General features: G+C 38.1%; 1 protein-coding gene across 2 annotated transcripts in view; it reads left to right on the top strand.

The window, feature by feature from the left end:
- The first annotated feature begins 4,427 nt into the window (after positions 1-4,427).
- Positions 4,428-21,463, top strand: part of LOC109092056 (protein spire homolog 2-like) — a 37,542-nt gene continuing 20,506 nt past the window's right edge. Inside the window, exons 1-3 of one of the 2 annotated variants that reach the window (XR_006158576.1) lie at positions 4,428-5,174; positions 18,314-18,354; positions 18,452-18,829. Coding sequence is in view for 1 of the 2 variants with exons in the window: in XM_042752928.1 (XP_042608862.1) it covers positions 4,910-5,174; positions 18,314-18,354; positions 18,452-18,829 (684 nt within the window). In the remaining variant the exon portion in view is untranslated. The remainder of the gene's footprint in view (positions 5,175-18,313; positions 18,355-18,451; positions 18,830-21,463) is intronic. The other variant, XM_042752928.1, reaches the window with a different exon arrangement.

The following is a 21,463-nucleotide window of genomic DNA, read 5'->3' as shown; positions in this document are numbered from 1 at the left end:
CACACTTTCTTCGTCGACTGATCATTAAAAACCTGCTTTAATGATAAAAGCTTTTATCAGTGTACAATAGACCAATATTGTTTTTATACAGAGTTAGTTATAAATATAATAACGTAACTCTAACCCTCACAGAAATTGTTTTGCATCTTTATAACCTTGTTTACTTTATATCATTTTTGCAAATGAGCATGTCCTCAAATGTTCAAAAAAGAAGGTTTTGTGAATACCAGTGTCAGCATGTGGTGTTTCCAGCAGCTGCTTTAAGTCCTACAGTGCATCTCATCCTCATGAACTGCTCCAGATGAAACGTACTGAAGTTCTTGCTGTGATCTGCTACTCCACTTCTCTACCAAGACATTTGCTGTTTCAATTTCTATGGGGATGCATGGACAGTCCTTCCTATCTCCCTGTTGCACTGTTTTAGGACTCTTACATTCAACATTGCATGCAGACAAGTGCATGTGTTCAATAGGTGTTTATGGTTCATTAAACAAACATGAAAAACTATGTTTAAACCCCTTACTATAAAGATCTGTAAAGACAAAAAACAAAAACCAATGGTTACCGGTGAATTTAATGGATTTACATAAGATTTATCCAAACTTTATGGTGCAACATTAAAAACTGGTTAGTTGATTGATTTCTTATGTACGTTCATTGTTAATTTGACATTGTTTCTGGGCTCTTGACTTGATGTCCACTGTCTGTAGAGTGGTCTGTAGAGCTGTCAAAATGAACATGTGAGTGATTTGGGACGCCCTTTGAACCAACTCAAGCAAGTATAATGACGTAACCCATAAAAGTCAAATGAATGTGTTTTCACCAAACAGAACAGGCTCCTGAATCAACATCCTTGATCCTGGAACAACATTTCAATCAATCAGCTTTGATGAATAAGTTTCAAGTTCAGGCTTACAATGGGTTCTACGCCATTCTTCATCTATCATTTCCCTTTAAGTTATGGATAGGGTTAGGACTGTGTTTTTGGACAGGAATTATGTTTTAGAATCAACAAAAAAAGTTGCTCATGTCTTAAAGGCTATGTGAATATTAGGTGAAGTAATATATCTACAATGAATTGGACCTATTTCCTACAGACTCCTCAGTTAATACTTACACATTTATTTATTTTTTTTAGCAGTGAGTTCATCACAAAGTATTTTGTTTGCTCAAAAATGACTCACTCTTATAAATTGAGGTTCTTTGTTGGTGTCTTTGGTTCCATGAATAAACTTTAACATCCATGGAACCTTTTCCAAAAAAAAAAAAAAGAAAAAAAAGGGGGTTATTTACAGTATGGTGTAAAGGATTCTTCAGATTCTTCAGATGTTCTCATTCTTCACACTATGAAAAGCTTTCACTGAAAGCTTCTTTTTGGAACTCAGAAAAGTTCTTTTTTTGGGAACACCATGAGAACCTTTTGGAATCTTTATTTTTAATGTATTTAGTCAAAAAGGAGCTCTGTACAAGCACCAGTTTACTTTCAATACCAGTTTTAAAGTTCTATCATTATCATACATGACCCAACACCACCCTCCTGAGGTGACAGTAAGTAGTACATCTGTTTAAAAATAAGGCCCTTTTTGAACATTTGGTTTAAATTATTGTTATTCTGTGTTTACAAATTTGTTATACATTTGTTTCTACTTACAATAGTTGTTTTCAAATAAAATGTTTCCCATAACTTTACCTTTAAGATTTATAATGAAATGGGAGTGGGTTGGGTGTTGAAGGGGTATACTAAATAGCCACAATAAATTCATGCACAAATCATAATTCATGTGATTACTGTGATTAGTCAAGTCAAGCCACCCTTATTTATATATACTGCTTTTAACAATACAGATTGCGTCAAAGCAGCTTTACAGTATTAAATAGGAAAATAGTGTGTCAATAATGCAAAATGACAATAGTAAACACTCAATTTTCAGTTAAAGTCAGTTCATCACTGAATTCAGTGATGTCATCATCCAGCTCAGTTCAGTTTAAATAGTATCTGTGCAATCAAGTCAACGATATCGCTGGAAATGGTTGCAATAAGCGAAAAAAGGTTGTGGGTTCGATTCCCAGGGAACACATGTTAGGTAAAAAATAAATAAATAAATAAATGTTAGCCTGATTGCACTGTAAGTCGCTTTAGATAAAAGTGTCTGCTAAATGCATAAAAGTAAATGTAAATGAAGTGTCCCCAACTTAGCAAGCCAGAGACTACAGCGACAAGGAACCAAAACTCCATCAGTGACAACTACAGCCCCAGAGACAAATCCCCTGTAAAGACCTTGTCTCAGACGACCACCAGGACAAGAAAAGGAAACAGATGATTCTTCTGCACAATCTGACTTTGCTGCAGCCTGGAATTGAACTGCTGGTTTCGTCTGGCCAGGGGAGAACTGGCCCCCCAACTGAGCCTGGTTTCTCCCAAGGTTTTTTCTCCATTCTCTCACTGATGGAGTTTTGGTTCCTTGCCGCTGTCGCCTCTGGCTTGCTTAGTTGGGGACACTTCATTTACAGTGATATTGTTGACTTGATTGCAAATGATTACACAGATACTATTTAAACTGAACTGAGCTGCATAATGACATCACTGAATTCAATGATGAACTGCTTTAACTGTGATTTTGCATTATTGACACTGTTTTCCTAATTAATGTTGTTCAGTTGCTTTGGCGCAATCTTTTTTGTTTAAAGCGCTATATAAATAAAGGTGACTTGACTTGACTTGACAGAATGGAGAAAACCACATTAACCACATTATTTTAGAAAGCTGAGTTAGTGAGTTTCACTAGCCACACCTAGACTTGATTACTGCCAGACCTGGTGAATAAAAAAATCTCTTAAATAGAAGCTATCTGACAAAGTGAAGCATGCTTAAAGAGCAACACATCATGTTGTGAGCTAAAGAAATTCAAGAACAGATGATAAATACAAAATAGCTGACATGTATCAGTCTGGAAAGGGTTATTAAGCCATTTCTAAGGTCATGGTCAGAGCCGTTATCCACAAATGGACAAAACTTGGAACAGTGGTGAACCTTCCCAGGAGTGGCCTATCTACCAAAATTACCCCAAGAGCATAACGACGAGTCATCCAGGAGGTCATAAAAGAACCCAGAACATCATCTAAAGAACTGCAGGCCTCACTAGCCTCAATTAAAGTCAGTGTTCATGCTTCAACAATAAGAAAGACACTGGGCAAAAATGCGATCCATGGGAGAGTTCCAAGGAAAAAACCACTGCTGACCAAAAAGAACACAAAGGCTTGCCTCACATTTGCCAAAAAATGTCTTGATTATTCCCAAGAATTTTGGGCAAATGTTCTGTGGACTGATGTGACAAAAGTTTAACATTTTGGAAGGTGTGTGTCCCGTTACATCTGTCATAAAACCAACACAACATTTCATAAAAAGAACATCATACCAACAGTCAAACATGGTGGTAGTGTGATGGTCTGGGGCTGCTATGCAGCTTCAGCACCTGGACGACTTGCCATAATTGATGGAAGCTTGAATTCTGCCCTCTATTAGAAAATCCTGAAGGAGAATGTCCGGCCATCAGTTTGTGACCTCAAGCTCAAGCGCACTTGGGTTATGCAGCAGGACAGTGATCCCAAACACACCAGCAAGTCCACCTCTGAATGGCTCAAGAAAAACAACATCAAGTTTTGGAGTGACCAAGTCAAAGTCTGGACTTAAATCCTATTGAGATGCTGTGGCATGACCTTAAACAGTCCATTCATGCTCAAAAACTCCAGTGGGGCTGAATTAAAACAATTCTGCAAAGAAGAGTGGGCCAAAATTCCTCCACAGCGATGTGAAAGACTCACTGACAAACGCTTGATTGCAGTTGTTGCTGCAAAGGGTGGCACAACCAGTTTTTAGATTTAGGGGGCCATTACTTTTTCACGGAGGGCCAGGCAGGTTTGGACATTTTTTTTTCTTAATAAATTAAATCACCAATTAAAAACTGCATTTTTGTATATACTTGCATTATATTTGTGTAATATTAAAATTTGTTTGATGATCTGAATCTTTTAAGAATGACAAATGCAAAAAAAAAAAAAAAAAAAAAAAAAAAAAACAGGAAGGGGCAAAAACCTTTGTTGTGTATATATGAAAAGTTAATCTGTAAAAACGGATAACTCCGTTTTTAACAATTTTCAAAAATCATGTTTTTTCATTTAGCATTCCAATTAATCTCAATTAAACTGCAGTTGGGCTATTTTGATTAAGTAAAAATAACTAAAAAATACAGCTAACCCAATAAAAACATGATAACATAATAAAAACATTTTGAAAATTAAAAAAAACGGAGTTATCTGTTTTTGCAAATTAACTCTTCATATATATTTCTGCCTTTTTCAAACAGATACAACACCAACAACATCCGGCATTTGAGATGCATTCACACCGTGATTTTGTCCAGAATGTGCTGAATAATTTTAAGTTGTCCCCGCGTCCCAGTGTGCATACTATCCACCCTATCTGCACTACTAAATAGTATTGAAAATTACTAATATCACATGGAATTTAGGATGGATAGTATTCACATTGGGACGCAGGCTATGTCTCACAACTAGTTCCCCTGCAAGTTCAGCTCATCTGTTTCATTGGTCCAGTATGTGGGAGGAGCTCGGAGAGCACTTTGCAGAGGATGCAGGATATGACACCCATCCAGACATGAGGAAGGAAACTTGACCGATGCGAAAGATTCATCATACAGCATACATGCACTAGGCAATATAATGGTCATGAAGTTTGTTTTTTCTCTATCTTGCACTGTCTTCTGCTACAATTGCGCCGCCTCCGCTCCTCTGACTGACGTTACTGCATTCGCTTCGTTCCCGGAATGAACCGCAGAATCATCACTGCGTTCCCAGACACACTCGAGAGGGTCCCGAGGAAATTGTAGACATGGCCAGATCGGCGACCAGAAGTGGCAAGGACGGAGACGCAAGGGTCTCCTCTCCCGCGGAGAGAGCTGAGATCAGGGAGCTGTCTCTGAAGGAGGTGCTGGAGTCTTACGAGCAGCCCATCAACGAGGAGCAGGCTTGGGCAGTGTGTTTCCAGTGCTGCAGAGAGCTGCGAGCGCCGCGCCCGCCGGAGCTCCTGATCCGGGGTCCGTCATCGATCATCCTGCACAGAGACGGCACGGTCACCGCGCATCTGGACAGCGGCGGTGAGCACCTGACATTCACGCAGAGAAACTTCTGCAACAGGCTCAAGAAAAAATTTAAGAGTTGAAGAGTTTCTTTCGTCCATGCACATTTGATTTTACATCCATTCCATTTTATTCCATCAGTAATTCTATGATAGCTGCCTCCTCCATTGAAAGATACGACTAATAAAAACAATAATATTAATATTAAAACAATAAAGTCAGCACTTAAACGCATCCGCGACGATGCTCATATTTGTTTTAATCCCCACCTGTGCGATACCACTTATTTTGTTTTGATACGATACCGATACTTTTAATGTCCAGTATCGTCGATATCGATACCGATACGATACTTCTAAACTGAACTTTTAAATTATGAAATTTCTGATATCATTAAATTACTAAGAGTACAATTTGTAATAATACCTACTTAACTTTATATATGAAATGTATTTTAACATTCAGTACGCCTTAATTATAACTTATTAGGTTATATCTTTGTTTACACATGGTTAAAATATGTTTACTGTAGTGGTAACCATGGAAAACTACAAATACTATAGTTAAACTATGGTCACTTTAGGAAAACCATGGTTCATTGTCATAAGAGACTTATATAAGAGACTTATATATATGACTAAAGTCATAAGAGACTTTGTATGAACAATACAGAATAGAACATGAGTAATATTAACTTTTAATATTCACATTTAAATAAATTTACTGCACAAACTAGGATACAATTTCAATATGTTTATTGTGAAATAACTCACACATATGTTTTTTTTTTTCTGCATTGTTCTGGGCTGGCATTCCCAAAAACATCAATGCTTTCTTATTATAGTCTACTTTTGGGAAAGCAGCTCTATTTAAATGCACTGTCAGAAGTGAGTGAAAAAATAATTTATTGATTTATTGATTCTGCCTTGCAACATTTGTGTGTGTTCAGATGAGCAGGGAAATCCCTTCCACACAATTATTTGCTAACATAGGTTATTTGTCCAATTTAATGCATATTGTATGCATTATTTTTTGTTAAATAAACAAAAACACTGGAAAATAATAACACCTTTAGTATCGATATTTTTATTTGAGTATATACTTTCGATACTCGCATCAGTATCGATTTGTGACCCTGGACCACAAAACCAGTCATAAGGATCGAAATTGAAATTTAGTATGTTTGGTTTGTTTAGGAGGACGATATTTGGCTGAGATACAAGTATTTGAATATCTATAATCTGAGGGTGCAATAAAATCAAAATATGGAGAAAATCGCCTTCAAATTTGCAAATGAAGTTCTTAGCAATGCATATTACTAATCAAAAAATCAGTTTCAATATATTTACAGTTGGAAATTTACAAAATATCTTCATGGAACATGATCTTTACTTAATATCCTAATGATTTTTGGCATGAAAGAAAAATCAATAATTTTGACCCATGCAATGCATTTTTGGCTATTGCTGCAAATATAGCTACCCGTGATACTTATGACTGCTTTGGTGCTCCAGGGTCACATATTATAGTTTATATTTTTGATTCCTTATCTTCCTAATCTTCTGATGCATTATGACTTGCTCTGTGTTTATTGATTACATAAGAGTCTAGTGTTGTTTTGCTGAAGCTTTTGTCTTCTTACCACTGTTTTTAAATTCAATTAACAATACAATGTTTTGTAAACAGCTGCAAAACTTGGCTATTGTGTTTTATTCTAGAATACTTCTGCATTGGCCTGAGACAAATGTAGCATCAGAGGGCCCTGCGGTGTGTGTTTGTAGGCTTACACTCATCTCAAAACACGCTGCATGAGCGTGCATTCACTGTTTTGGAAATGAGGCAGAGGTCGATAGACAAAGGATGCTTTAACATGCCTTTTACATTGTATTTTAGTAGGATTTTCCATGTCTTGTTTAATGATGACAATAGACTTGAGAAATTTCATAATTTTACATGAGCACAACTACATTTTCAGTTCTGCTCAATCGCTTTCACACAGTTCAGATCTCTGAACAATAAAGAGAAAGTAATTTTTTTTTCCGGTTTGCACTAATAAAATAATAAATTAATGTCAATATAGCATCCTGATCAAAACTGAACTGATTATGCAGTGAAACTGTCATACTCTTCACTTTTAAACATTCTGTCATTGTGTGAGCCATCACCTGTGTTCTCCCTGTGTTTTTCGTACATTGCTTGATGTAACAGACTTTTCTGAGTTCTCCTTCCTATAACTCTACTCACTAACAGGCCTCATCATCAATGAAAAAACTTTCCAACAAACAAAAAAAACACTGTAAAAAATAAGTGTCATTTTAACTGTACAATTTTGTAAAAACGCTACAAAAAAAAAAGTGTTAATAGGTTAACAGTAAGTTCCTGTACTATATACAGGGAAAAACTGTAAAAGATCTAACCAGACATTTCATGTAATTTTACAGTAAAATGCTGTTAATTTTACAGTTTTTAGAAATAAAAAAAGAACAACAATCAATGTATAATTTACAGCCAAAAACTGTAAACTGATATTCCCAGAATTCCCTGTGTGACGCTCCACATTTGAAAGTATTTTGTTTAAATAATCATGTTTTTTAATAGTTTTTTTGTTATCAGTTGTACATTTGGGCTTTATGTTACATCTTCTGCTGTTTAATGAAAGTTTATTGAATTGTTTAAGTATCGTGTGTCACCATGATGGTGTTTTGTGTTTTTGCATGAATGACTTTGTGCACCTTCTATATATTAATATAAACTTCTGCTTGTGGCGAAGCTACTTGTGATGAACTTCGATTCTTCATGTGGCTTTCTCTTTTACCACCTGCATTATTATGGTGGTTGTCAGTATGTTAAAGGTACAAAACAGATTTTAATAGCAGTGTGCGTTGTTGAATTTACTGGTTTACATTAAAATTTTCTTGTTTGTAAATAACAGTTTTATACTGTAAAATTTACAGTTTTTGGCCGTAATTGTTTTTACAGTTTTTCTGTATTTTTTACAAAAGTATTCTGGCAACCACAGCTGCCAAAATTATTTTGTAAAAAACTACAGACTTTTTTTTTACAGTGTATTTTTTACAAAAGTATTCTGGCAACCACAGCTGCCAAAATTATTTTGTAAAAACTACAGACTTTTTTTTACAGTGTATGCTTGGGTTCTTTATCTCTACGTTTGAGTCACAATTGCTAGAGGAGGAGACTGCAGACAGAAGAGCATACGTGATCCTCAGCAGGCATCCCTTATACCAACCCAACAACACTGAATCGCTGAGTCGTAATTGGAGAAAATGTACAGTCAGTTGCTTCACAGATGGCCTGAGATCCCAAGTACTGACTAACAGGCCTCATCATCAATGAAATACCTTTCCAACACTGAGTTAAATCGTTCTGTAGAGACACTTGGATCAAATATGCAGACATTGGCTAAAATTTGACCTCTTTGATGCTATTGAACTGAATGTATGAAGCACACTGTTTGCTGAAATTTCCACAACACTGAACTGAAGAGCTCACAGTATTATTATTATTAAAATGCCTTAAGATTTCAATCATCAGTGAAGATCTAAATATTTGAACTCAATGCTACTCTGCTGCCTCAGGGTCTGGACACTTTGCAATCATTGAAAGAACAATGGATTCAGAAGTCTATCAAGATATTTTTTCTTGAAAATCAAGGATAGCAGGTTATGATTTAAACTCTATAGAGTGGGAGTGCTGCAAGAAGACAATGACACAAATCACACAAGCAAATCAAGTAAAAAAGGGCTAAAAAATGTTTTCCTGGGTCCCGACCTGAAGCCCAATGAGATGCAGTAGCATAACCTAAAGCAGGCTGTGCTATCAAGAGAGACAACCCAGGAATAGTGATAAATTAAACAGATTTGTGAGGAGAGATGCTCCAAAACCAATCAATACTTTAATAAGTTTGGTGGAGGTTTTGCTGCTAAAGGAGGATCTACAAGCTCCGATATTCAAAACAAGGATTAACACACTTCCTCCACCCTTTGAATGATTACTCAATATAGTATAATATAATAAAAATGTGATAAGTGTGTGATTATTTGTTTAGTCCGATTTGTCTATAATTGTGAGTTAAATAAAGACCACATACATATATTTTCAAAGGGTTCATAAACTTGTTCTTGCCACTGTATATTTTATGCATTTAGCAGACGCTTTTATCTGGAAAATTAATCCAGTCTAAATAGTCCAGCTTTGTTTTTGCTATAATTGCTGTGCATATGTAAACATACTTAGCCTATGTTGATTTTAATAAAGACTGGGAGCAGTGATTTCCTTGTTAAACGCACAGATCAAAAACTGCGTCATACTTTATTGCTTGTTCAAAGAAAGTGTACATCTCTTCTTTAGTAAAAGAACCAGAATACAAAACATATGCTTGGGGCCTTAAAGAATTTAGAAGAATTCAAATGAGACAGCTTGATAAATTAACAGCTCAAGCTAAAAACATAATTATTCTGGTAAGAATGTATTATTTTTTTTTCCAACACTCCTTCTCACTCACAAACAAAATAATTAATTAAGCCAACTGTCTCAGCATTGTGAACTTTTCTTCACTCAGTCCTTTGGTGAATATGTCAGCAACCATGTCTTCAGTCTTGCAGTATTTCAGGTCTATGACTCCACCTACAATTTGCTCTCGAATGAAGTGGTATTTGATGTCAATGTGTTTGGCATGTCCATAAAATTGTGGGTTCTTTGCCATACAGATAGCAGACTGATTATCCTCAAACATCAACGTCAGTCCTGTTTGGTTGACCTTTAGACTCAAATCTGACTACTGGACTGAATGTTTTGTCATAGTCTGATCCAAACTTTTGTGAAAAACCTTGTGCAATCAAGACGTGCTTTGTGTCTCTCAAATGTTCCATCAGCATCAACTTTGACTTTGAACACCCATTTACTGCCCACTGCTTTTCGATCTTTTGGTAGTTCTACCAGATTCCACACATTGTTTGAATACAGCGACTCTATCTCTTTCTTCAAAGCTTCTTTCCATTTCGCCTTGTCTGGACTGCTGAAAACATCTTTTACAGTTTTGGGTTCAGTTGCCTGGTTAAGTGTTACCCACTCTCCATAGTAGTCAGGTGGTTTTCTCACTCTTGCTGATCTTTGGATATCTTGTTCCGCTGAGTCCTCACTGTAAGGATCTTGAGAGTCAAATTCCACATACCGTTCACAGTGTTATCCTCACTTGCATTAGGCTCCTTCTCAACTGCATGATCAGACTCATTGAATATCACATCTCAACTGTAGAAAACCTTTGCAAGTTGTGTATCATAGAGTCAATATCCTTTCGTTTCTGTTCCATAGCCCAGAAGGATACATTTCTTTGCTTTGGGATCAAGTTTCTTCCGTTCATCTTTGGGTACATGTGCATATACATTATTTCCAAATATATAAGTAGATGATCAACATTTGGTTTCTCACCTGTCCAGGCTTCAAAAGAAGTCATTCCTTTCACTGCTTTCGTTGGACTTCTGTTTCTCAGATACACAGCAATTTATAGTGCTTCAGCCCAGAACTTCTGAGGTAGCTTTGCATGAGCTAACATTGATCTCACTGTCTCCATCAGTGTTTTATTCATTCGTTCAGCTACTTTATTTTGCTCAGGAGTCTTTGGCACTGTGAGCTCATGTCGAACTCCTTCTTTCTTCAGGAAATCTTGTAATTCAGATGAAGTATATTCTCCTCCATTATCTGTGCGTAAGACTTTCAGTTGTCTTCCAGTAGATTTTTCTGTCATGGCTAACCATTCCAGGAACTTCTGAAAAACTTAATCTTTCCGCTTCAGAACATTAACCCATATAGTAAGTATTTTCATCAATGAATGTCAGGAAGTATTCATCTCCACTCAAAGATTTTGCATTCATTTTCCCACATACATCATTGCGCTCTAAGCCAAGTGGTTTAACAGCTCTTTTGCGATCACTAGTTGTGAACTTACTGCGATGATGCTTTCTCTTTAGCACATGAGTCACAGAAGTCTGTCTTTTGACACATCAAAGTCAAAGCCATTAACTAGACACTCATTATGCAGCTTCTTCAGATTTTTTACACCTAGATGACCATAACGTCGGTGCCAGGTTTGTTCCTTAGTCTCTTTATGCACATTCACATTTTCTGTTACACACACATTTTCACTTTCTCTACAGTTCACATCGAAAAATACTGCCTTTTTTGTTGCAGTAGCAATCAGCTTTTGATAAACATCCGTGATGCAGCATCTGTTCTCTGTGAAATTTCCTTTTTTTCCAGACTGAGTTACCTTGGACACACTCAGTAAGTTGTATGACAATTGTGGTACATACAAAACATCATTCAACTTGCATTCTTTTTTCTTACAATCAGTCAGTGTTATCTTCAGCTGCACAACTACACGTCCTGTTGCTTCAACAGAGTAACTATCTCCCAGTGCTTCTGGTGAGGGTTCCAGGCCTTTAAATACAACAAACTGTTTCTTGTCATTACACATGTGACATGTTGCTCCTGAATCTACAATCCAGCAATCGATTCCTTCATCAGAACTTGTTGATAGTGCATGACTCCCCCCCCCAAACAACTTAGTCACTTGAATCTTTAGAATTTGTTCATCAAAAACGTTCAGTAGATTACCGCACTAGAGACTTTTTGTCTATTATGTGTGTGTGAGTCATTGAATTACTCACTCAACAGATTAAGAGATATTACTAGGCATAATAGACAAAGTATTTCAAGCATGCCAAATTGCTCCACCAGTCAGTCTACAGGATGCAGACTCTATACTTCAAACTCTTAATTTTACATGTACTTACAGTTCAGATAATAGGAAGTCAAAAGCAGTTGGCTTTCTCACATTAATAGTCAAGTCAAGTCAAGTCATCTTTATTTATATAGCGCTTTAAACAAAAAAGATTGCGTCAAAGCAACTGAACAACATTAATTAGGAAAACAGTGTGTCAATAATGCAAAATGACAGTTAAAGGCAGATCATCATTGAATTAAGTGACGTCATCATGCAGCTCAGTTCAGTTTAAATAGTATTTGTGCAATAATTTGCAATCAAGTCAATGATATCGCTGTAAATGAAGTGTCCCCAACTAAGCAAGCCAGAGGCGACCGCGGCAAGGAACCAAAACTCCATCAGTGACAGAATGGAGAAAAAAACTTTGGGAGAAACCAGGCTCAGTTGGGGGGCCAGTTCTCCCCTGGCCAGACGAAACCAGCAGTTCAATTCCAGGCTGCAGCAAAGTCAGATTGTGCAGAAGTTTCCTGTGGTCTTGTCCCGGTGGTCGTCTGAGACAAGGTCTTTACAGGGGATCTTTCTCTGGGGCTCTAGTTGTCCTGGTCTCCACTGTCTTTCAGGGCTGTAGAGGTCCTTTCTAGGTGCTGATCCACCATCTGGGCTGGATACAGACTGGATCCGGGTGACTGCAGTGACCCTCTGACTTGGATACAGACTGGATCTGGTGGCTACGGTGACCTCGGAATAAGAGAGAAACAGAATAATATGAGCGTAGATGCCATTCTTCTAACGATGTAGCAAGTACATCGGGTGTTATGGGAAGTGTTCCCGGTTCCCGGATATTAGAAGTGTATTAGTATGTTATGTGTAAGCCAGGTTAAAGAGATGGGTCTTTAATCTAGATTTAAACTGCAAGAGTGTGTCTGCCTCCCGAACAATGTTAGGTAGGTTATTCCAGAGTTTGGGCGCTAAATAGGAGAAGGATCTGCTGCCCGCAGTTGACTTTGATATTCTAGGTATTATCAAATTGCCAGAGTTTTGAGAGCGGAGCGGACATGGAGGACTATAATGTAACAAGAGGTCGTTCAAATAATGAGGTGCTAAACCATTCAGGGCTTTATAAGTAATAAGCAAGATTTTAAAATCTATACGATGTTTGATAGGGAGCCAGTGCAGTGTTGACAGGACCGGGCTAATATGATCATACTTCCTGGTTCTAGTAAGAACTCTAGCTGCTGCATTTTGGACTAACTGGAGTTTGTTTACTAAGCATGCAGAACAACCACCCAATAGAGCGTTACAATAGTCTAACCTTGAGGTCATAAACGCATGGATTAACATTTCTGCATTTGACATTGAGAGCATAGGCCGTAATTTAGATATATTTTTGAGATGGAAAAATGCAGTATTACAAATGCTAGAAACGTGGCTTTCTAAGGAAAGGTTGCTATCAAATAGCACACCTAGGTTCCTAACTGATGACGAAGAATTGACAGAGGAGCCATCAAGGCTTAGACAGCGTTCTAGGGTCATTACATGCAGAGCTTTTAGGCCCTATAATTAACACCTCTGTTTTTTCAGAATTTAGCAGTAAGAAATTACTCGTCATCCAGTTTTTTATATCGACTATGCATTCCGTTAGTTTTTCAAATTGGTATGTTTCGCCGGGCCACGAAGAAATATAGAGCTGTGTATCATCAGCATAACAGTGAAAGCTAACACCGTGTTTCCTGATGATATCTCCCAAGGGTAACATGTAAAGTGTGAAGAGTAACGGCCCTAGTACTGAGCCTTGCGGTACTCCATACTAATCATTCTTGGGGACTTTAATAAAGCCAATCTCTCCCGTGAACTGCCAAAATACAGACAGCATGTTACATGTCCCACAAGAGACAGTAATATATTGGATCACTGTTACACCACAATAAAGGATTCATATCACTCTGTTCCACGAGCAGCTTTGGGACGTTCTGATCACTGTCTGGTTCATCTTATACCGACCTACAGGCAGAAACTAAAATCAGCTAAACCTGTAGTAAAGACTTTAAAAAGATGTCCATCTTTTTACAGTCTTTACTACAGGTTTAGCTGATTTTGAGCTAATGAAGCAGAGCAGGATTTACGATCTTGTTTTGACCTCACTGATTGGAGTGTTTTTGAAGCTGCTGCCATCGATCTGGACGAACTCACAGAGACTGTAACATCTTATATCAGTTTCTGTGAGGATATGTGTATTCCTACCAGGACTCAACTAATTTACAACAATGACAAACCGTGATTCACTGTAAAACTCAGACAGCTCCGTCATGCCAAAGAAGATGCTTACAGGAAGGGGGACAATGTCTTGTATAAACAGGCTAAATACACACCGGAAAAGGAGATCAAAGTGGCAAAGAGGAATTATTCTGATAAAATAAGGACTCAGTTCACTTCCAACGACTCAGCATCAATGTGGAAAAGTCTGAAAGAGATCACCAATCACAAGACACCACCCCCCAGCACTGTGGAGAATCAACGACTGGCAGACGATCTGAACGAGTTTTACTGCAGGTTTGAAAGAAGAACACCCATCACCTGCCCTGAACGCCTCTCCACCCAACCGTTCACACCATTCACAACTCCTGCAACCCACCTTGAATGCCTCTCCAAACAACCATTCTCACCATTCACAACTCTTGCAACCCGTCCTGAACACCATTCCAAACAACCGCCCTCACCATTCACACCTTCTGCATCCCCCCTCTCCCCCACACCTGCAATACAGATAAGCGAGGATGCGGTGCGCCAGGTCTTCCGGAAGCAGAAAAGGAAAAAAGCACCAGGCCCAGACTGTGTTACACCAGCTTGTCTGAAATCCTGTGCTGACCAGCTGGCCCCCATCTTCACAAAGATCTTCAACAGATCACTGGAGCTGTGTGAAGTCCCTTCATGCTTCAAATGCTCTACCATCATCCCCATCCCAAAGAAATCCAAAATTACAGGACTAAATGACTACAGGCCTGTGGCTTTAACGTCTGTGGTCATGAAGTCATTTGAAAAACTGGTGCTGGCCCACCTGAATGACATCACTGGACCCTTACTTGATCCTCTTCAGTTTGCCTACAGAGCAAACAGGTCTGTGGACGATGCAGTAAAAATTGGACTGCATTATGTTCTGCAACACCTAGACAGACCAGGGACTTATGTGAGAATCCTGTTTGTGGACTTCAGCTCGGCCTTCAACACGATCATCCCAAACCTCCTCCTGCCCAAACTAAATCATCTCTCCGTGCCCACCTCCATCTCTCAGTGGATCAACAGCTTCCTGACAGACAGGAAGCAGCTAGTGAGGTTGGGATCATATAATCAGCACTGGAGCTCCTCAGGTTTGTGTTCTCTCACCACTGCTCTTCTCCCTCTACACAAATGACTGCATATCTAAAGACCCCTCTGTCAAGCTCCTGAAGTTTGCAGACGACACCACACTCATCGGCCTCATTCAGGACGGTGACGAGTCTGCTTACAGACAGGAGGTTAAAGAGCTGGCTGTGTCTGGTGTACTCTCAACAACCTGGAGCTTAACACGCTCAAAACAGTGGAGATGATCGTGGACTTCAGGAGAAACCCTCCTGCTCTCCCCCCACTAACCATCATGAACAGCACTGTGACTGCAGTGGAGTCATTCAGGTTCCTGGGCACCACCATCTCTCAGGACCTGAAGTGGGACATTCACATTGACTCCATTGTAAAAAAGGCCCAGAATACAACCTACCACATTCGCAAACAAAGGAAGTTTAACCTGCCACAGGAGCTGCTGAAACAGTTCTACTCCACCATCATTGAATCCGTCCTCTGCACTTCAGTAACTGTCTGGTTCAGCTCAGCTGACTGCAGAGAGAATCATCGGTACAACCCTCCCGTCTATTCAAGAACTGTACTTATCCAGAGTGAGCAAAAGGGCTGGCAAAATCACTCTGGACCCCTCACATCCAGCACACTCCCTCTTTGAACTGTTGCCATCTGGTCGATGCTACAGAGCACTGAGCACCAGAACGGCCAGACACAGGAACAGTTTCTTCCCCCAGGCAATCCATCTAATGAACACTTGATAATAACTGTGGAACACATTACACTATTTATATTTACAGACACATACACTTATTATCTAACACACATACTTAGTGTACACTTAAATTAATTATTTTTTTTGCACATAATATACCTGTACATACATAACTGCTCGTAATATATCTGCCATTTGTATATTGTCATTCCTTACCTACTGATTTGTATTTTTTGTATTTTTTATTCTTTTATTGTGTGTTTTTTGGAGCTTCTGTCACAAAAACAAATTCCTCGTATGTGTAAACATACCTGGCAATAAAGCTCATTCTGATTCTGATACCTCTAGTTTAGTTTTCCTCCAGCTGCGCTCCATTTTCCGGGCTGCTCTCTTTAGGGTGCGAGTGTGCTCATTACACCACGGTGTCAGATTGTTTTCCTTAACCTTCCTTAAGCGTAAAGGAGCAACTGTATTTAAAATTCTAGAAAAGAGAGAGTCCATAGTTTCTGTTACATCATCAAGTTGTTCTGAGGTTTTGGATATGCTAAGGAATTGGGATACATCAGGAAGATTACTTACAAAGCAGTCTTTTGTGGTAGAAGTGATGGTTCTACCATACTTGTAACAAGAAGTAGAATTTACAGTTTTAGCTATATGAAGTTTGCACAAAACTAAATAATGATCTGAGATATCATCGCTTGGCTGCATAATTTAAACACCATCAACATTTATTCCATGTGACAGTATTAAATCTAGAGTATGACTTCGACAATGAGTAGGTCCTGAGACGTGTTGTCTAACCCCAATAGAGTTCAGAATGTCTATAAATGCTGATCCCAATACATCTTCTTTCATTATCAACATGGATATTAAAATCACCAACAATTAAAACTTTATCTGCAGCCAGCACTAACTCGGATGTAAAATCAGCAAACTCTTTAATAAAGTCTGTATTGTGCCCTGGTGGCCTGTATACAGTAGCCAGTACAAACATCACAGGGGATTTATCATTAACATTTGTTACTCTGGATAATGTTATATTAAGCACCAATACTTCAAACGAGTTATACTTGAAGCCTGCCCTCTGAGAAATCCTGAAAACATTGTTATAAATTGAAGCAACACCTCAATTAAGTTTGTTTGAGCTGTAGCCTCTACTGTGCAGAAGTAAATTTACATTTCAGCCTGAGGCTTTTGGTGTGAAAGGGCTTTTACATTACATTACAGAACTTTTATATATAAAAAAAAACAAACAAGCAAAGCCCAGCCCAGATGAGACAAAGTGATGCAATGCATTACTTTCCATAAAAAGTAATAAAGTAACGCAACAATCACTTTTTTAGGGAGTAACACAATATTTAGTTTTCAAGTTTTTTTTTTTGTTTACCTACATTACAACACTAGGACGATAAAATTATTTACCAGTTTGGAATATATTTGGCCAGGTGTTTCACATTTGTGTCTTTTCAAAGGCATTCTATCAAATAGTCTTGCGCAAAACCCCATTCGGACTTGCCAGTGAAGTTACAGCCACTTCTTCATTGTTTTGTGCATAATATACATTGGACGGTCGGTGGCGGTGGAGATGTGCATCCCCAGTTCACTTCATGGCTATCTGGAGTTTTCTGCCAGTTACTGAATATGGCAAATAGTCTCACATCTGTCACCCATCTAGGAGACTTGGAATAATGACTTTTACTGAGTCTGTCACACCCAGTTAACTTCTAGACCTGAGGAAAACCTTGGATGGGCTTGTGCTTCTGCCATACCATTATTAAACTGCAGAGAGCATCTAGTCTTCTTGGCATCTTTTTCATAATGGAAATCATGATACTTTTGCATGTTTTGTTTTATGTTGAAATATAGAAAACTTTCAACCTTTTTATACTCAAGTACTTTGCTTTGATATTCTCGAGTAGCCTTCCCTGTCAGAACCTCAGTGTTTTCTCTGCTATTCTTTCAATTTTCATGATCTTGACATATTTTTACACGACACTGACCCCCTGAAAGTATAATGGTATTGCATATTGAGAAACTGTAAAAGCCTTCCCAAATAATAATAAGCTTAAATATTCAATGTATTCAACACATCTCAGTTTATTTACATTTACATTTTCAGTAGACTGCAAACAAATTAACTGTTATTTAGTGTGATTCATAAAAAAAAAATTCGTCTGTAAGTAAAATGTGGCAAAGTAAGCAAAAACCTTTGACATCTTTAACATTTCTTGTATTTTCATTCACCTGGATGGTTCCAACACTAGTACAGTGTAATTACATCTGTTGGGTTAGAAGGAAAAGTAAAGAAAGAAAAGTCTAGAATTTCAAGTGTCACTTTCCTGTTCCTTAATTATTCTTTTCTTTATTTTCTAGATGACTGTAATGCAAATCATGTTTCTGCTGCTGATGGAAAGGTGAGACTGTAATGAGACTATTGTGGTAATATGGGACATTTTGGCACTCTCCATCCCCTAACACAACCCGTTTTTTCTTCATTATATGTGGGTGCAGCTGGTTCAGTCCATGGGTGTAGCAATCTACCATGCTCTGGACTGGGGCCTGAATGACAGCGAGGAGCGGGAACTGAGCCCTCAGCTCGAGCAGCTCATTGAGTTTATGGTCGGTGGTCAGGACAGCAGTGAGAGCAAACACTGCGGCAGTAATGCAGCTAAAGACGAGGGCTACAGTGGCCAAGATGAGGATGAAGAAGAGGAGGAAGAAGGTGCAGTGCATAGCTTTCATACGGTTCATCAAGTGATGGCGCTTTGTGCCCGCAGACTGGCAAATCCAGCGCTGGCTCCCGAGCACTACCAGGCCGTGTGTCGAGCGCTTTTTCTGGAGACCCTTGAGCTGCAGACGTTCCTCAGCAGGATAAGAGACGCCAAAGAGGTGAGGAAAAAGAAAACTAGGAAAAACACACAAAATTACATATAAATAACATATGTGAAGACAGCATAGGTTTAAACCAGGTAATTTATTCTGATCTCAGACAGCAGAGAAATGCTAAATGCAATTAATAAAATGCAATGCTTAAAAATAATAAAATTTAATACTTTTCTGTAGGATAGGTTACTTTCCCGCCAAGCAATACGAAATACCTCTAGTTTTGTTTTCCTCCAGCTGCACTCCATTTTCCGGGCTGCTTTCTTTAGGGTGCGAATGTGATCATTATACCACGGTGTCAGACTGTTTTCCTTAATCTTCCTTAAGTGTAAAGGAGCATCTGTATTTAAAATGCTAGAAAAGAGAGAGTCCATAGTTTCTGGTACATCATATAAAGTTTACACAAAACTAAATAATTATCTGAGATATCATCGCTTGGCTGCATAATTTCAACACCATCAACATCAATTCCATGTGACAGTATTAAATCTAGAATATGGTTTCGACAATGAGTAGGCCCTGAGACGTGTTGTCTAACCCCAATAGAGTTCAGAATGTCTATAAATGCTGAGCCAAAACGCGCTGTTTTTTTGTGTTTGTCCCCTTTAAATGAAAATGAGCTGCTGCTCCTGCCTCCCTTCTCAGAAGAGTGCAGAGCATCAAGAGCTCATGCTCATGGGCATACCACCGGTGTTATGGTTTAACTGGTGGTGACCATGTTACTGACCTCACATTGCTTCCAAATGCAATTTTTAACTACCACATTCCTATTTGCAATCATTCTGGTAGCACGTGAAGGCAGCATTAGTGAAAACAGGCAGAGACATTGGAAGCTTTATTAACATTAGCCTTACAGAGATCCAAGAAGCTCTTTTGGAAAACAAAATATGATGCGTGATGCTTTGTCTGGAGTCTGGATATTTGCGCACAAAGCATTGGTATCGATCCCTCTTTCAGAAGCAATCTTTGCACAACTCCAGCACTGAACTGACCCTCGTTTGTGAGGCAGTTCGGCGTAAAATGTTAGCACAATCGTATAGGATTTTTCAGGGTTTTTTTTCCCGGGACATTTCCTTTGAAAATGGCAACCTAAGTGAAAGTGAAAGTTGTACCACCAACACTCCTATGTTCGTTGGCGCATCCCAAAACACAACACTTTTAATGGGGTTTTTGGCGCTGACATTGTATCTCCAGCAACTACAGAAAGAAAACAGTAATGGACCACTGCTTCTCACTCAGGGCTGTGTATATGCTTATAGGGCAGAGAGCGTCACAAATGGGCGGGACTTTCCCCTAGTATGACGTCATAGTAGTAAGAAATCTGGAACTGCTAGTGTGGAGAGACTGTTTATGATTTATTAGGATTATAAAACAATGAGTGGGTGGATTTTTACCATTATAGGCTGGTTGTATTCACACACTGCGGCCACACAACTGTGTTCAAACACCTTATAAAAGTGATTTTTGCATTCTATGGCACCTTTCAAGTAACTACATAAATTATCCTGGTCACACTTTAGATTAAGGTCCAATTCTCATAATTAACTAACTATTAACTGACCTTTGCCTCAATATACTTCTAATTACGGCTTATTAATACTTAGTAAAGTAGTTGTTATGTTTAAGAATTGGGTAGGATTAAGGATTTAGAATAGCGTCTTGCAGAATAATACATTAATATGTGTTTTTTAAGTAATAATAAACAGTCAATATCCCAGTAATATTCATGCTAATAACCAATTAGTTATTAGTGAGAATTGGACACTAAAGTGTTACCAATATTCTTATTAACTCAACAAAGTAATAAAAGTGAAAAGGGTACATAAAAGCATGCATTTAAGGTTAGACTTTATATTTTGATGTTAAATCCGCTATTGTATTGTAAATGTTCTACAGTCTATACACAGTATTAAGTTCAATTACATAAGAAGGTACTGTAATTAAATTACAGAAAAAAAGAGTAATCCCTTACTGGGAAAATTATTACTTAGTAATTAAATAATTACTTAGTAACTAGTTACACCCAACACTGGTTGACAAAAATAATTTTAACACCACTACAGCAGCGTGGTAGTGATCTCACACACACATCTTACGTGCACCATTCATCCACATTTAAACCGAGTGGACAGTGAAATTGTTGTAAATACAGACTGAAAAGAAAAAATCAAGCTTGTTTTAAAATCCAGCAACACAACTGTAGCTGTATAGCTTTACAACAGCAACACTGCTTTAACAACAACAAAAAAAAAACACAGCAAGATTTATTTGACATCATCGCTCTGATGTCATACACAGTACGCTCTGTGCAGTGCTGCTTCAAGTCAAACACCTGTGTTTTGTTAGGAGATGCACAGTTGTTGTGCTGGGGCTTTATAGGTAATATTTTCGTTTACACAATTTAGCAAAATCATTACAATATTGTGTCTAATATATACCAGAATATTAATTTCTTATTATTCAATCAAAAATATCCCATTTGCAACTGGTCAGTGTTAAAAAATGCTGGGAAATCATTTCGTATAACCCTAAAGAATGATTACCGATAGGCTGCCAAAAAAATCACATTTTAGAGAAGAAAAAAAAAAATCACCCACTGACTTTCAAAGCTGCTACATAGTAACGACTTTCTACTTCGAG

Source organism: Cyprinus carpio, chromosome B25, assembly GCF_018340385.1.
Source record: "Cyprinus carpio isolate SPL01 chromosome B25, ASM1834038v1, whole genome shotgun sequence".
In the NCBI taxonomy this organism is placed as follows: Eukaryota; Metazoa; Chordata; class Actinopteri; order Cypriniformes; family Cyprinidae; genus Cyprinus; species Cyprinus carpio.
This window is presented reverse-complemented; position numbering and strand designations above follow the sequence as displayed.